The sequence below is a fragment of the Microtus ochrogaster genome, linkage group LG1 (assembly GCF_000317375.1).
Source record: "Microtus ochrogaster isolate Prairie Vole_2 linkage group LG1, MicOch1.0, whole genome shotgun sequence".
NCBI lineage: Eukaryota > Metazoa > Chordata > Mammalia > Rodentia > Cricetidae > Microtus > Microtus ochrogaster.
In genome coordinates this window covers 16,060,104-16,077,210 of record NC_022027.1, presented here as the reverse complement: position 1 = coordinate 16,077,210, position 17,107 = coordinate 16,060,104, and the positions used below count along the sequence as shown (strand labels likewise).

Genomic DNA, 17,107 nt, shown 5'->3' with positions numbered 1-17,107 from the left:
TCTCTCTCTCTCTCTCTCTCTCTCTCTCTCTCTCTCTCTCTCTGTGTGTGTGTTTGTCTCTATTAGTTCTCTTTATCTCTGATATGTAAATTAGACTAAAAAATAGAAGGATCAGATTTAAAGTCCAAGTCATAGATTGCTAGACTTCAGTGAGATTTCAAAGTTAATTTATTTCACAAAGATGAAAATAATCAAAAACAAACTCTGAAGAGTTACGTGGCCAGCCCACCACAAATGACCATATTTGAACTCGAAGCCTAATGGAGTGCTTTCTGTATTGGAACTTTTGGTGCCCCAGACATATTAAAGTCATAGAAAAGGCAAACTGGTCTTGCAAAGTTGATTCAGAATAATCAGACAAAATAAACAGACCAAGCTTATAGGTGAGGACCAAGATAAATACAATAGCCCCAAAGAAAGAGAAATACCATTCCAAGAGAATCTGAAGAGCGGTTCACTATTAAGAAAGAGCAAGGTAGATGTAGTCAATATTTGTCTTTAACGTAATGATGCCTTTATGCCCTATATTTATTCTCGACCCTAATTACTAATTCCTTGATACGTTTCAAATAGTTTACCATTCAACATTTTATCGTAACTGTGTACCATAAATCGTTTATTTTAAAATATATTCTTGCATTAAAATTGTAATAGATTGTCAAATAACCAATTATATCAATTTTATCAACATTAAATCATAACATTGATGGTAATTAATTAAAAGAAAAATGTATTAGTGATTATTGTTGTGGAGAAATGTATAATTTTTCTAAACTAAAATATCTATAGTGACATAAGTGCTATTAAACTTCCTAAAATTCATAGGAACTTCAGAATAGAGAGTCTCTACTTTATTCAGGGTATAACAAATGATGTTCATTTCAACACTGTGCTCAAAGTTCCTCACAGTGGCACTATGTAAAGCTAGCTAATTGGTAATGCAAGTTATGGGTCTTATTAATGAAATCAATTTATGAGTTGCGAAAGAACAATACAAATTTTAGTAAAATGTGAATACATTTCAATGAAATTTTACTTTAGTTTTTCTATTTCAGTGACTTCCTTGGCGCAGCGTTTTTGATATCTTATTTGAGACCCTAACGTATTTCTGGTTTGTGATATGACATTGGAATGTTGTATGTAAACATGCTGCAAATTGTCTTCTAAACGTTCCAATGAGAGTTCATCCAAAACAGGTAGTGGTTGGAGCACAGTTTCACACAGGTTAAAACCAAAGGAAAATATTTGAAGTAATAATAATTGGGAAATTGGGAATGAAGACAGCATGCAAAATGGCATTTTCATGGAGAATCCAAATGAAAATCAAAATAAATTCTGATTAAAACTAAACCAAGCAAAAAACTACAGATTATCTGTATTCCAATTAAATCTGACAAATGAATACTTGACAGGTTTCAGTTCCGATTCTGTTCATGTCAGAATGGCCCATTAATATTGAAGATGAAATTACCAGAACTCGAGCAATTCAATCACACTTTATAACAAGGAAAATTTATTAGAGCAAGATCCAAACAGCACTGTTTCTCAAATGTCAACTGTTGGGGCTGGATTGTTCAAAGTGCATCTCATCTTCTCTGTAATTATATATAGATCAGGTACAACACAGCAGCAAATGACAAATGTCTTACATAAACCCTGTGTATCAAGTGTCGTATCTTGTGTAGGAAAATCGGTTGTGCTACACTGGCTTTCTCTGCTGATAGGACTCAGTACATGGTTATGAAAAGGAACAGGAACCTTCTTCAGCAAACAGCTTTCAGTGAACTTCCTATTCTATTTATAGATTCCCTTGTTTTTTTTTTTTCCATCTGAAGTGCATGTTTCCTGAAAATTGACCTATGTGGGCTCACCAAGCGTAATTATTCTTTAATTAGGCATCATTTCCTGATTATTTTTAAAATGTAGAATGTCTTTAAAGTAAAATAAATATAAGACAAACAGAAAAATAACACCATCTTATGCCTATAATGCCATTGCTGCAAAACCCACTGACATCCCCCAAAAGGTCTGATGATACAACGTACTGATTATTTAGAGTAAACAGTAAATTGTTCTATTATCAAATTATAACTTCAAATAAAATAGAAGCCCCAAGTGCAATTAATCCTGCCTTACTGAGATATAATATATATATTTGCATAAGTTACTTTTTAATTAAAATTTACTTTTGTCCAAATAATTTTAAATAATCTTGCCTTAAATATATACTCAGCATCATTTTAATCCGCACCAAAATGTTACACTTACTTAATAAAATTACTTACAAAATATTGTTTTGTAGAAAGACCACATCAAACTTCCTTTCACGTTAGCACACCACCATACACACAGATAAGCATGCCTAATAGCCATGAGGCAAAATGCCATTTAAAATCTGAATAATTTATCAAGAAGGACATAAATCAACAGGTCCTGGTATCACATATAATAATAACATAGAAAAATAACTACTTAGTATAATTTAGTTTAGAATACTTCACTTGGGTAACTTTTTTATTTATTCATTGCTGGATTTTAATATTCACAGGTAAAATTTAAAAAAAAAGAAGCTTGTTTTGCACTAATAAACTGTCTTTGCATGCCACCACTGAAGAAACTGGTATAAAGCAAGAAAAAGATCCCTTTTCATCAGTAGATTGAGGTGATGAGTGATATAAACCCATCTTAGCTATTCGCTACAGACAATATATGCAATTCCCATGGAAATAATAATAAAGTTAGGAAGAGCTTTGTCACTCCACTGTTGGACATAAACATATTCCTCAAATGTTTACTTAGTACTCAAAATCCAAAAAATAAATACCACAATTTTCTCTGGGAATATCAGCAAATGTGAAATCATTTACATTTATTGTTTGATATATCATTTTATGATATTCAAAAGGCATAAAGGAGAATTTTGTAAACTATGATAATAGCCTCACAATGAGGTAAGAGTAAGCAGAATTATATTTTGTTTTATGCCCTTTTTCTTGAGGAAATCAGAATAAGCTCTCCACTTTAAGGGGTGAGGAGTGCTAATGGTATTTACTGCATATTAGGGCAAGCAAGACTCTGCTGCTTGCTTCTCAGCCATTTCACCTGGCATTCTAAAGAACAGGGTGGAAAATTCGTTGCTGAGTATTCAGGAATGGGAAGTCTCAAGCAAAGTGTGCTCACGATCCTTTTCTTTCACTGAGATTGCCTTATGACAGTTGAAGAAATAGTTGCATGACAAAAATGGATGGAGAAAAGAGTCAAACAAGACCTCTCTTTGTTGTTATTTAGCAGCTGTGCACTGGGTTAGCGTTTTCATTGCGGGAACTGCTCTAATTTACTTCTAGGTGCATTTATTTCTGTTGAGCTATTTTAAATGATGGCATAATTTTATGGATTTTATTGATGGAATTATGTTTCTTTATTTGTCATTTCTGAATTTTACCAAGTATTTAGTATTTTAAAATGGTTTTGGTGTAATCTACTTTGTTTTTATTTTATACTAACTTTCAGAAGCCTAATTATTCTGGCTCACTAGCGTGATTATGTGTGTGGATGTTGTGTTTGCCCCTACCATTTTCCATATGCTCTGCCTCACCAACACTGCCATCCGGCGTGGTCCTTTCATAGTTGTCCTCTGGGAGTGGAAGGGCACCCAGTCTTGGCCCTGATGAACTCTTACTGCTTGGTGTTTCTGACTCCTCCAGCCCGCTGTCATAGCAACTCTGCAGTGACCCCTGATGTGGGTCCTGAGGCTGACTCACAACAGAAAACGTCACTCTACGAAATGGCTGCAAGAGAAAAGATTCTGAATGTCACTAAGATATAAGATTTTAAGTGATCTTATTTCATAAAATACATAAATAACACTTAAAGGTCTATAGACATTAATTAAATCCAAAATGATCAAACAAGTAGAAACATATTTGGATAACCATATATTATCTAACACAAAGCCTGTAGTTTATACTTTCATTATTAAAAATAAAAAAAAATTCTCTTCTGAAATAAAGGCAAGAAAACACAAATCTTATTCAACATGCATTGACATGAAATATACTTGCTTTCTATATTCAACCCTTTCCCAATTAGTAGATTTTGTATTTTTCACAAATATATTTCATTTAAAAAAAGGTCAGCAATTGGGGAAAATATAAACAGTTAAACCAATTCATTATGAAGGGATGTCATTTAAATACTTCATCCAAATGATATAATGCATTCAAATGGAGTCCATATAATATAGACTTCTAAAGGCATGTTTTCTGGCACTCATCTCCAAACAGTGCAGCTCTTATACAAGAATTTGAATGTGGTACTAGGAGATTACAAAATATTTATTACTTTGTCCCAATAAAAATCTATTTGAAATTGTAAGGTAAATAGTAAGATGATCTATAAAACTTTCTCCAGCCCATTAAAGGGAAATAGATCAAAAGACTCTACTGCATGTGTTTACAATAATTGTTTTTCATTCAAACACAGTAAAGTCAAGGGTAATGTTTATTTGGTTTATTAAATGGCCTATAAAACTATCCAACTAGAGCCAACAAGTATCTCTGTAGGGGACAATGCCTGGTCATATCTACTGTGCATGAGACTTGCAAGTTATCTTAGTTACATAATAAAATAAAAATAAAAGTACATCATCCATAGAGCAAAATAACACATTAAGGAAATATACAATATTGATAATGTGACATATGATCTATACTGTATATAATAAATGCTGCTTATTAGCGGTCTGAAATTATTAATAACAATTATTTATATAAATTAATCCCACATGAATTTGAATGTAACACAAGTGTACATAGTTATTATACTTATTACCCACACTGTTCCTTTGCAGTACAGTTTAAAATTACTGTTGCCAAAGCCTAGCATAAACTTAAGAACCTTTTCTGAATGTTTAGAGCTTGAAAGCTCATGGTACAAATCGGTAACCATAACCATGACCAATAGGACTGTGGAGTTCTAAGGATTATCTGCACATGGTAGATTAGTAATGAGAAAGTTAATAATTGTAACTTTTGCCCCTAATTTATAAATTGGCTTTGTTAAATACAAATATACACTTCCACAAATCTCTCCCTTATACTGTTATAGAGAAAAACTTTCCTGTAAAATCTGCACATTGCTGATATTTCTGCTACTGCCTCATCCCTTACGAGCTTAAAAGGAACACACAGTCTATGACAAATCTGTTTTATCCTAGTTCAAGCTCTTAACATGGGTGGGCATTAAATACCATCGTGGTCTTTAAAGTGTTTCACAGAATCTGGAGAGGACTATGGAAAAACGGTTACACGGTATTTCATTGTAGACAGAATATACAGCATGGGACCAAAGTCACTGACATAAATCTAGAGACTTGGCCTTTATTTCACAAAGAACTCTTATCTTTTTCTTTTGTTAATTTGGTCAATATATTTTGCCCTATATATCATTTCGGTTTATCTCACTTTTCATTTCTGTTTATACTTCCTCCCAGTTGCCATCATCAGGTTGGCCACAAAGTATTTGGAATTGTCAGAGGAGCTCAGTTTCCCTTTAAAAATGATACCGCTTCAGCTCTATCCAAACTATCCAGTTCTCCTAAGCCAACAGTGCTCAACAGTGAAATATTAATTATTACTAAAATAAATGATATTAATGCAGGAAATGTAAAGGCCATGCAATGGGTTAAAGTTATTTATCTATCTAAAAAGCAAGTGGAAGTTTAAATGTTATTTTTAATTCTACTTTAATAATATTCAGATCTTTTAGGTACAGTTTCAACTACAAAAAAAGAAAAAAGTTCAAATGAAGAGAAACATATGCTATCCTAACATAGAAAAGAAAATATTAGAGGTTATAAGAAGTAGTGCTTCATTTTGATATAAAAAAAATAGAAACCTTTGGATGAAGGTAGTAATCACACAACCTGTGCTGAGTTCTTTCTTCTCCCCTAAGCAGCACACAATAACAGAGACAAGGTATATACTTCTAATAAAGAAAGCCAAAAATAAATGAGATAATTCCACAATGGATTGTATAATGACTGTTATGAACTTAGCATTTCATTTTCTTGATTTACTACCCCATTCCGATTGTAGATATTTTGATTTCCATAAGTTATTTTAGAAGAATATTAGAATTTTAAAATACTAAGTACTTAACAAGCACTCAGTTCATCAGGTTTGTTTTTCGTTTGAAAGTTGCTTTGCTCGATGTGGTTTCTAATGCAAATATTATTCACATTAAAACTGAAAATGAAAAGTACCATATAATGAGTGAGAACACACCCACCAATCACTTGACCCACTTTTAAACCATGCCATTAGAATCCTATAGTTCTTCAATAACAATAGTATATCAGGAAGTGTTATAGTTTGTTTTATACTTTATTATTTTATGTTTTATAATTTTATGTAAAAGTCACTGAGGTGATGCATTCAAACTGATAAAGACAATCAAGTTAGTATCAGAGCTTAACTGAAGTATCAATGAAGTTAAAGTTCAACTTTCATAGTATGTCACACATGTTCAGCTTGTTGGTATATGGAAATATAAAGAGAGGTGGAAGGATGGAAAAGGGGAGAGAGAAATATATGTGGGTGGGATGAAGAGAGATGATGAATGATGTACCATTCATCATCAAGTTGAGAATCAAGTGAGAAAACTGTTAGATTTTATAATAAGGGTTATAATACAGAATTTATGTCACCTCCACATTCCGAGAAGCTGGAGTAAAGTCGAATGGAAACAGTATATTGACTTCCCGATAAAAACTGTATTGTTTGTGCCAATACATTGTTTTATCTACAGTTGATATAAAGTAGAATAGAGTAAGGGTTTGAGAATTACCTAGGAAACTTGCAAATAATGAAATGCCAGTAAACAAAATGAACCAGCATTAACGATAAGCCGCTCTAAAAACCACCTGTGTGACTCATCATGTCTACAAATTCCAGAGTCAATTCTAGTCATGTATAGTTCATTCTCAGATTACAAAAGCGGGATCTGAAAGCATTCAGAATCATACACTTCAGGGTATGAGAAACATTCATCCCAATGAAAGGCTAAAAGGAGCAACAGGAACTGACTGTCTGGTCTGTGTAGATGAAAGGAAATGGTCATCAATATTTTCATGCTTCATTAATTCACTACTCCTGCACTTATTTGGTATGCAATATATTCCAGGGACTTTCAAAATTGTATATATATAATGAAGAAACCCAAAGGCTCATAGGTGTATACACAAGCAAAATATAGCAAAGCTTCCAATAAAATGCAAATGGAGAAGATGCTATTAAACATCCTAGGAAACTTAGTCATTCCGGGTTTTTGAAACAAGATGTCTATGACAGGACAGAGTTGAGGACCAATTAGAACTTCACTATCAGGGGCAAAGAGAATTTATTTCACGAAGGAACTGAGTAGGAAAGTCTGATCACTGTTAAAGCCTCTAAGACAGAAGTAAGAAGAGTTACTCATTGCTAAAAATAGTGTGATCACATCTTGGATAATCTAAATCATGGTAACAAGATACAAAATAAAGGAGAAAAAGAAAAGCACTTCACAGTGTGTACAAACTAAAAGAAAAAATGGCTTATAGAGAGACTTATTTATTGATTCTTAATTTCTTTCTCCATGGATACAGAAGAATGTTCATGGTAAGGTGAGGTGTTAAGACGCAAAACTAGCTGTTCAACAACAGAAGTCACAATGAGAAAGAAAAGTGACTGATGAATTAACTAAAACAGAGAAGTATATTCATAAAGACCAAAAAAGCAAGGTGAATTTCTTACATGGGTTCTTGTAAATTTGTATATAGATTTTAAATAAGAAAAATAATACATTAAAAATAATAGAAAGAGAAAAGTGAACATTTCAAATCTTCCTATAGACTTTCTATGTGACCTTGGACAAGTTAGCTGAACTTTGTTTCTTATGCCTAAGGCCCAGGGTCTGTAAAATAGAGATAATAGTATCTGCCCCTTAATTCTGCTAGAATTAATGAGATAGCTTATAAAAAGAGCCTTAAGCTCCCTCTGAGACACATACTATAAAAGGTACGATACCTCAGGCCACTGCTAAATAACCAAAGTTATCTCCCATCATTTTAGTTTGATTTTTTTTCTTAAAGAAAATATAGAGTTGGCTCAGTAATTTACAAAGCTCCTAAATAGAAGTTCTAAAATCACATAGAATTTCAAGGGTAATTTCTTGTTCGAACCCACAAATTATTTATGAAGTAATAATGTACACAGAATAGCAATCAAATATTTCAAGAACTACTTTAATATTATTCCTCATTAAACACAAATACTTTGCTCTTAAACTAACTTGTAAAGACACTTATCAGCTACTTTTGTGATTCAATACCACATTCTAGAAGTTTGTACTTGAAGATAGAAAGATAGGGCTTACCCTCAACACTAGGGAGGTTGCCACTAATATCTTCCGATTCCAGGTAAGATGCTAGCTCTGGAATAATTAAGCTGCTTGCCCTTCTCTCCAATGCCTAAATGACAGAACTGCATCCATATTGCTTTAAGGTGGCTATAGAATGGAGACCAGCATGCTACACTTTTTATTATTTCATTCATTTTTCTGGTACCGCACAGAGGCCATCCTCTTGTTTCTCTGTTATCATGGACTTTGTGAAGGGAGCCTCTTCCCCTCCTCCTTTATTGTTTGAAAATAGGAATGCAAAGGTAGCAATGTGTGACTATAATGATCATTTGCATATAAAAAAATTCCATGAAACTAAAAGGACCAACACAGAGTACAATCATTGATAATATATAAAATACCCAGGTCAAATTTTCCTTGTCAGAAATTTAATGTATAGTTTTTGAGGAAAGGAATACAGATGAATATGTAAAAACACATATACAGTAACAGCTTTATTTTAGTCATTCTAGATTGTTTGAATATTTTTTTAAAAGGGAAGGGAGCAGAGAAAAATGTATAGCTCAATAAAATCAATTAAAAAATCTATTATGCCTGAAAAGTATTTATGATGTTACACAAGCACACATTTTTAAAGATATTTACCTTAAGTCTGCAACTATCAATAATCTTCCAAGTTGCAGCTCACCGAATAAAAACTCCCGCTTCTTTGCTAAAGCCGTGATCAATTCGAGGAAACTAAAAGGGTGACTTAAGCTTAGTAATTCCTGTCATTTATACGTTCCATTCCTCAGAGTGAAAGAGTAAAGGCAACACCGGGCTAAGAGTGCAGATACTTTGCCGTTAGAGCCCATTTTTTTTTATACCTAGTGGCAATACCTTTATGGGAATTTTATTTGCAAGAGGATGGGCCCCAAAGGATGCCATCTATTGGAAAACACCTCAGGTTAAATCTCTTCCTTATTGAATACTGCTGTGTCTACCAGACGACTTTATTGGGAACTTTAAATCTGCACCTTCCCTTTTAGCTTCAATACTCTCTCCATAAATTGTCTCCTTATCTGGAACTCACACGCAGCTGTCTCAGTCACATCAATTATCTCCGAATGGGCTGAAAGGCTTTTTTTTTATTTTTTCCAATTCACTTAGCTATGTCCATCAAACAGACTTCTAATGACTCTTTGTCAGTCATAAAGAACTGAAACAGTCATGCGGAGGCTCTTGGCGTAGGAGGAGTGCTGTGTTCTATGTGAAAAACAGATCTCCCGAATGCTGGGCGACCTTTCCCTGCAAATGAACACATGCTTGACGAATCTGCAAACATTCTCAGCCTGTGTCAGGGCTACTGAATAAACATACCTAGGATTCTACAGGGCATTAGTGGTAGGATATTTGGCAGGACTCTCAAACAAACTTTAATCAGGTCTTTAAACTTTTTAGGGGTGCCTTCATGTACTGAAGCCTCCACATTCCTCCATACTTCAAATTGCCCGTCCTTTCTTTTATGTGACTTGATGAAAGGATGTTCAGAAGATTCGTGTTGAGACATGTGGATTAGCTAATTACAGCGCTCATTCGGGGAAAGTTAAGTAGCTATCTTAACTTACTGGTGGGCAGTTATATATTTGACATTGTTGCTTGTATGTGCACTTGAGAAGTTAAGAATCCAGGGTAATTTTTCTTAGTTCTACAGATCAGGGCTGGTTACCACAAAATAACAATGATTCCAGTATTGAGTCAGTGCTTCCTCATGCCAGCAATGTACACTCTTCCTTTCACTCAAGTTCTCATTTCTCCAGGTCTTTTCCACATGCATCATATATATTTGGAATTTACTAATTCGAAAAAAAAATACTCAATTTAAAAGTGAAAAGCACTGCAGGAACTACTTATTCTGAAGGCGGAAACTGGTTTCTTTGCGGTTTACATTTTTTCTTTTCTGAAAAACATATGGATATAGAATAAGCAAAGTCAAAAATTCTTGGCAAAAATACACAGACTAAGAACTAAATCTTTTAGAAAAATAAATGTTCTAGAACACAACACATTGGGCTACTATGCTGTGGCCACTATTAATTGATGTATTTTTTTTTTTTTTACTGTTTATTACTGGTTCCTTGTAAACCTAGTCCACAGTCTGGTAAACCTTTTGCACGAAGGGCCAAAATATAAACATTTCTGGCTCTTTGAGACAAATATCGCTGCTTCAGTTATCCAGCCCTGCAACTGTGATGTGAAAATACAAACATGCAAACATTGAACATACAAAAGTGAATGAACAACCACATCTCAGCGAGACTTTATTTGTGGACACAGCATTTTGAGATTCTGATAATGTTTCCACTCAATAAAATGGTACTATTGTTATTTTTCAATATTTACAACTATGAAGAAAAAAAAAATCAATCCTATCTGGCTGACTATTCAAAAAGAAGCAGACGGCCAGATTTGGCAGAGGTTCCTCATTCTGTACAATCCAGTACAAGGTGCTGAACAAAGATGTCAGGAAAAATTCGATCCAATTATTCAAAAGGATGTTTTCCAGTCGGTGGGTTATTTGGATGCTCCATATCAGAGACATGTTGCTAAGCTTTAATTTGTACCAATGCCTTACTCATTATTACTAGCACAAAATAGTGGTGCACAAAGAAAGGTTACATAGATTTGGTTCATTTTTCTCCTTTGAATTTCTATGGAAACAAGATTATTCCCTCCCTGCAATCTAAGACTCAGGCACATCAGAAATGAGGGGGCAGAATCATGATAGGGGCTGGAGAATGAGGAAGATGCTATGAAATACTGTCTTCTGGGTGTGATATAGAAGATGTAAACACGAACATAACATACAGCGATTATAGTTTCCTGCAGAATACCTGCACAAAACAATAAGAAATAGAGGTAAAAAAAAGAACCAATCACAAAAAACATGTAAGAATGGGAAGTGCATAAGAACTGGTAACAGTGGGTGAATACGTAAATAAAAATATTAAAGAAAACTGAGCTAAGATGAAACAGCTGTTCTTCACAACTGGATAGAATGGAAGCTTCTCTTGCAAATTATTGCAAGTCGTGTTGATGTTTCCCATTGACAAGAAGTCAAGACAAAAATAACAGAACAAAACACTGCTGTGGACACTTCGTGCATCCTCTTGTTAGAGCAAATATTGTGCTACCCTACTAACTGTACAGCAAGAAGAAATCACAGTGCTCATACCATGTGTATCTTTAGACATGACTTCCCTTGGCACAGATATTTTCACCTTCTGAAGGAATGATTCCAAATAAAGATATGCCAGATGCTGACAGAAATGTGGATCCATCTTATTTCTAACAGCTTCCTATAGTGATCCAATGATGAGACAAAATTGAACACTTACATAAGAAATGTGTACTGAACCAACCACTCTCTCATTAGATTTAAATCCTGCTTCTCAAGACATGTTATAACATTCTGTTAATGGGGACAAGAAAAACCCAGCTCAGGAGGTCATAGGCCCTAGGGAAGGACTAAGCACTACAAAGCTTTTAAATGAATATAGTATCAAATTGCTAAGTTCTTACCTTTATACCCATATATTAATGCAACTCTCAACCTCTTTAGACAGGCTGCTTTTTTGTAGTAGATGGCACCAATAATGAGAACCATAACTGGTCAACAAGCAGAGAAAAAGAGCCTATAGAATATTTCTCCCTAAGTGAGACATTGGTATCATAGGCTCTGTTTTCAAAGCCCTAACCCTACACCTAGGGAGATAATAACAACACCAACTAAATTCAGTGATTAAGAGAGGGAGAGGAGGAAGGGAGGGAGGGAAAGAAGGACAGATGAAGAAAGAGAGAAGGAGATGGAGAAAGACAGACAGAGAGAGAGAGAGAGAGAGAGAGAGAGAGAGAGAGAGAGAGAGAGAGAGAGAGAATATGAAATTAGGAGGAAGATCTGGTGGGAGGAACTGAAAGAGAGGGGTATACATACATACAATTCTTTTTTATGGCAATGGATTAACTTTATTGTGAAGTAAAGAACTTACTGAAGAAAAGGAAAGAAGATATAAATGAAAATGTAGAAAATATGTTCATCGGGCAGTTAATAAATTGCCCAGGTACAGTTTAAAAGGAGAGAAGAAATCACACTTGGCTTTCTTGATGTATCAGACTGGCAAAGGACAACTGCTGAATCACTAGCTGCTCAGACTAGGAAACAGGAGCCGGTGAGAAAACAATAGGGTCAAAATTTGCACAGCCTTTGTGTACTGCACTGTGGCACCTCATGTTCCCTGAAAAAACACAAGTACAAGTGAAGACACGTAGTCTCTGGAGGATGCTCATTGTGTGCACTTTGCACTATCAAAAGTTCTTTTGGAAACTGAAACGACAACGTTGTTCGTGACCTTCAGGTGGAAAAATGAAGAATTGTCTGTCCAGAAGAATGTACCCTATTGAGACCCTAAAATGGGTCACCTTGTCCACACACATCTGTCTGAGTAGTGCTCCATCTCCATGAGATGTGGATTTTCCTCTCTTTGTGCTCTGCCATGCTGGCGACCCTGTGAAGGATGAACACAGTCCTTCCGATTGGAAGTAACCCTCCTCTAAGCAGAGGAAAACAGTCTGATGCTATACGATCAACTCCACACTTCGCTGAAAAGCAAAACTGTTCATAAACCAGTCAAGTGGAGGGACAAACACCTGGCGTGATAAAGGATGTGGGGAGGGACTAGGAGGAGAAGAGGGAGGGAAAACTGCAGCCAGGATGTAAATAAATAAATTTATCAAAAAAAAAAAAAGAGGGGAAAGTTACTCAAGTATACCCAGCTGCTTGGGTTTTAGTCAATTCTGTATGCAATCAAGTTGACAACCAAGAGAGTAACCACAACACTCATCGACTTGACACATATTCATATCTCCTTATGTCATGCTTAATTTCCAAATGTAAAGAATAACAAGATCATAAATATGCCTATTTAATTATCCCTTGTATAAATTTTAGAATAGGTGGCAACATCCCCCTTAAGGGACCTTCTTTTAGTATCTCAAAACTTAAATATAATAACCACTGATAGTCTCTTAATTGCTGTTTTGTTACATGATAGAGAAATTGAGGGAAGAAAACAAAAGATGATTAAAATACTCTTGTCATTTACAATCTTCATCTTGCAATTGGCCATGTGGCCTTAGCTGGTATTTATAACTACCTTCCTCTACTACCCATTCTCTATTTGGCTGCACACATATATAGAATTCTAAAATAAAGTAAGTGAGTCCCTCCTTTGGAAGCCTGCTTACCACCCTTTCATACCATAAAGCAACCTCTTTAGGAGAGGGCATTCAGGTCAGTTCCAGTTCAGGGACCTCCGGGTTCTGCATCTGAAGTCTATTGCCTTCAGCAAAATGGACTTATCTTCTAATTCCGGGGGTTAGGAGGCCTAGCCAAAGACAATAGCTATAGGCTGTATGGTTTGGGGTTCTCTTGGATAACCCTGACCAACAACACAAAACAGAGCTTCTCATGCTTAATGTTGGAGGTTTTGTTAGATAATCTTTGGCTAATTAGGGGGCATTATAAATCCAAATTTACAATGAATTCCAGTTAAACTCTGTATATATATTTATATAGAGACTTACATATATTATAGATTCTATTAAAGGTAGTAGTTATAATAGTATGATTCCTTATGATGTTTTAGACGTTCTTACTGTTATGTTACCCCTTTTTCACACTTCTCTGTCTCTTCCTGTCTTCCTTAATTAGAGTACCCCTTCATTTCCATTTTCCCAACCAGATCACTTATACCATACTCCCTCTTTCTTTTAAAATAGAATATTGTGCTGAGTTTCTTACATATGGCATTCTCTGAAGAGTAATGAGAAAATAATTGATGCTTAAATATTTTATGCTATAATATTTCTTACACACAGAGCACACCAGAGTGTCTCTTTAATAATATTAACCACATAAGTAAATTTTTCAGGATGAACTGCTGCAAGATGAATTTCATAGTTACTGTCCAACAGACCTGAAACATATACTTGTAATTGTAACGTGTTACTGTGGGACGGAGGAAATACACAGAAGCCCGTTTTCATTGGTAAAATCATTTAAGTTAATATCTACCACACAAGATATTTTTTTGCTATTTCTTTTACTATTTTTTAACTAAGTATAATCACATCATTTCTCCTTTTTTTTTTGTTTTTTGTTTTTTGTTTTTCGGGACAGGGTTTCTCTGTAGCTTTGGTGCCTGTCCTGGAACTAGCTCTTGTAGACCAGGCTGGCCTTGAACTCTCAGAGATCCGCCAGCCTCTGCCTCCCGAGTGCTGGGATTAAAGGCATGCTCCACCACTGCCCAGCTACATCATTTCTCCTTTTACTGACATCCTTTGTCTTTATTTTACTTAACAAGGTAACTTAAGTTCACCACAGTATCACAATCCATGTACATAGATTACTTAATTCATAAATTGTTTTTTAAGTTACCAGTATGTATGATGCATGGAAACTTGCTTGATATCTAGATCAGAAAATACTATAAACAAATTCTAACCCTAGCTTTATTCATGTCATGCCTTGAGAAAAATCATTTCTTCTGCCTGAACTACAGTTCACACAAAAAAAATAAATTTCTAGCAACTGGAACAAAAATATCAAGCAAAAGTAAGCACTAGAAGCATGATTTTATAAATTACTTCATATAAAACCTGGTATAACAATACAGCATTGAATAACATATGTTGATTAAAGAAGAAGCACAAATAGTAGTTTAAGATAGTGCCAATATTTGCTACATTTGTGTTAGTGTTGTTGTGGATAATAGTTTTGGTGATATATGTATTTGTATGTTTGTGTTTCAAATAATAATAAAAAAATTGGGGTTTTGTTTTCTGGTATCCACCAGTAGAAAACAGTTCTATTGATAGTTTGGATATATGGTCTCATAATGTTTTGTCTGGGCATTTTTATCTTCCTGGTATTTTGTTACTTTATGATAAATTTTAATTTTATGTTTTTAATGAATTTTATTGTCTGTGTGCTTCTTGTGTTTTTTTTCAGTTTTTTTTTAAAAAAAATTTGTTTGTTTGCTCTTTATTTGCCTGTTTGTTTTCCAAAGAGAAAGAGAAAGAGGCATGGGTTTGGATAGATTGTGAGTGGCATCTGGAAGGAGATGAGTTCGGGAAACCTGTAATCATAATATATTATATGAATGTTCAGTTAAAAATATTCTGGCCCAATATGTAATCTCTGCACCTTCTCTAAGAGATGTGTCCAATCCAGAATTTGACATTTGAGTCTTCACTTTATGCCCTGTAGTAGTTTTTAATCCATGGGATCCACAGGAGACCCTATAGTCCATGAGCATATTCAAGTCTTTCACTTTGCCTAATTCTCAAAAAGCCTTCCTATCATGCACAGTGGGTGACAATTATTTTTCATTGGATCTTTTTTTTTAATAGTTTTCCTTACACCAAGATCTCCAACAAGGTGAATTGTTAATGATTTGGGGAGGAGTATAGTCATTTCTATTTTCTAATTCCCTGAAGTGCAAGTTGAAGATACTATTTAATAGACTTTCTCTAGTCTATCAAATTACTAGAAAATTTATTTGTAATCAAACCAAGTACATCTAATTGTTTCAACATGTATTAATTCTTCTGAATAAATGTTTGAAGATATTATTACATAATTTAATCCATATTACATCTTTCATGAACTGTTTATCTATTATGCCTCACTTTCAATAGCAGTAATTAAATATAGTCTAAACTATTATACTCTATATGATATAGTAATGCTACCTAGTAACATATGTTGACGTTACTTTTTCTTTTAGAAAAAAAAAGAAGATAGCTCTGATCTGTGAGCTTTGGAGAATTTTATTTGAAGAGTAGCTTAATATTAAGTACAAAATATGAGATAATAATACGTCTTTCAACTTCAATATCTTTAACTTTAAAATGAGTTCCAGCACATGATATTTCTTATCTTCTCCAGGTGTATAATTGTCTTCAACTATAAGAATCTATGTGGTGTTGGATTAGTGATTAAATGATTGAAATAAGTGATTTGAAAAATAAAGTATGTTTGCCCATTAATACAATCTGAATACTTCATAACCTTAAAAATATTAATACAGCTGGGTGATGGTGGTAGACACCTTTAATCCCAACACTCAGGAGACAGAGACAGGCAGATCTCTAGGTGTTTGAGGTCAACTTGGTCCACAAAGCAATTTCTAGGACAGCCAGGACTGTTACATAGAGATACCCTGTCTCAAAATTCAAAAGGTTTAAAAAAATAGTACATTTGGAGCACATTTTCTCATCAGATGAACATCACAAACACAATATATGCATGGGAACCAAACATTTTAGTTGACTATTTTGAGAAAATGTTGCAAAGATAGCAAGCTGCCCAGACCTTAACATTTTATTGAATGTGGAAAAACATCCACTAAACCCTGTCTGTAAAAGATGCTTGTCTAATCTTCCTTATCCTCTGAAACCACTAATTCTGTGTTCCTTCATCACTCAGCCACAGTATGATGCTAATTGTGTCCCTACTATGTGCAACACAGTAAGAAAACTTCATCTCTGAGCTCTCCGGTCCTAAGAGCAGGTGTTAGCAAGCTTGGAATGAAATACAGTGATGAAAGCATGAGGAACCACAGTTGCTCTTCGGTCCCCAATTCATCTGAGATACGTTCTCCTGTAAGTC

The 17,107-nt window shown here is 34.5% G+C and overlaps 1 protein-coding gene across 6 annotated transcripts in view; it reads right to left on the bottom strand.

The window, feature by feature from the left end:
- The window catches only part of Pcdh7 (protocadherin 7), a 409,507-nt gene that overhangs the window by 207,258 nt on the left and 185,142 nt on the right, over positions 1–17,107 (bottom strand). For 2 of the 6 annotated variants that reach the window (XM_005359240.3, XM_026785254.1), the window contains exon 2: positions 3,572–3,788. The exons of 1 other annotated variant lie outside the window; for it this stretch is intronic. In XM_005359240.3, coding sequence (XP_005359297.1) covers positions 3,572–3,788 — 217 coding nt within the window. The remainder of the gene's footprint in view (positions 1–3,571; positions 3,789–17,107) is intronic. 3 more of the 6 variants (XM_005359241.3, XM_026785255.1, XM_013350782.2) reach the window with 2 other exon arrangements.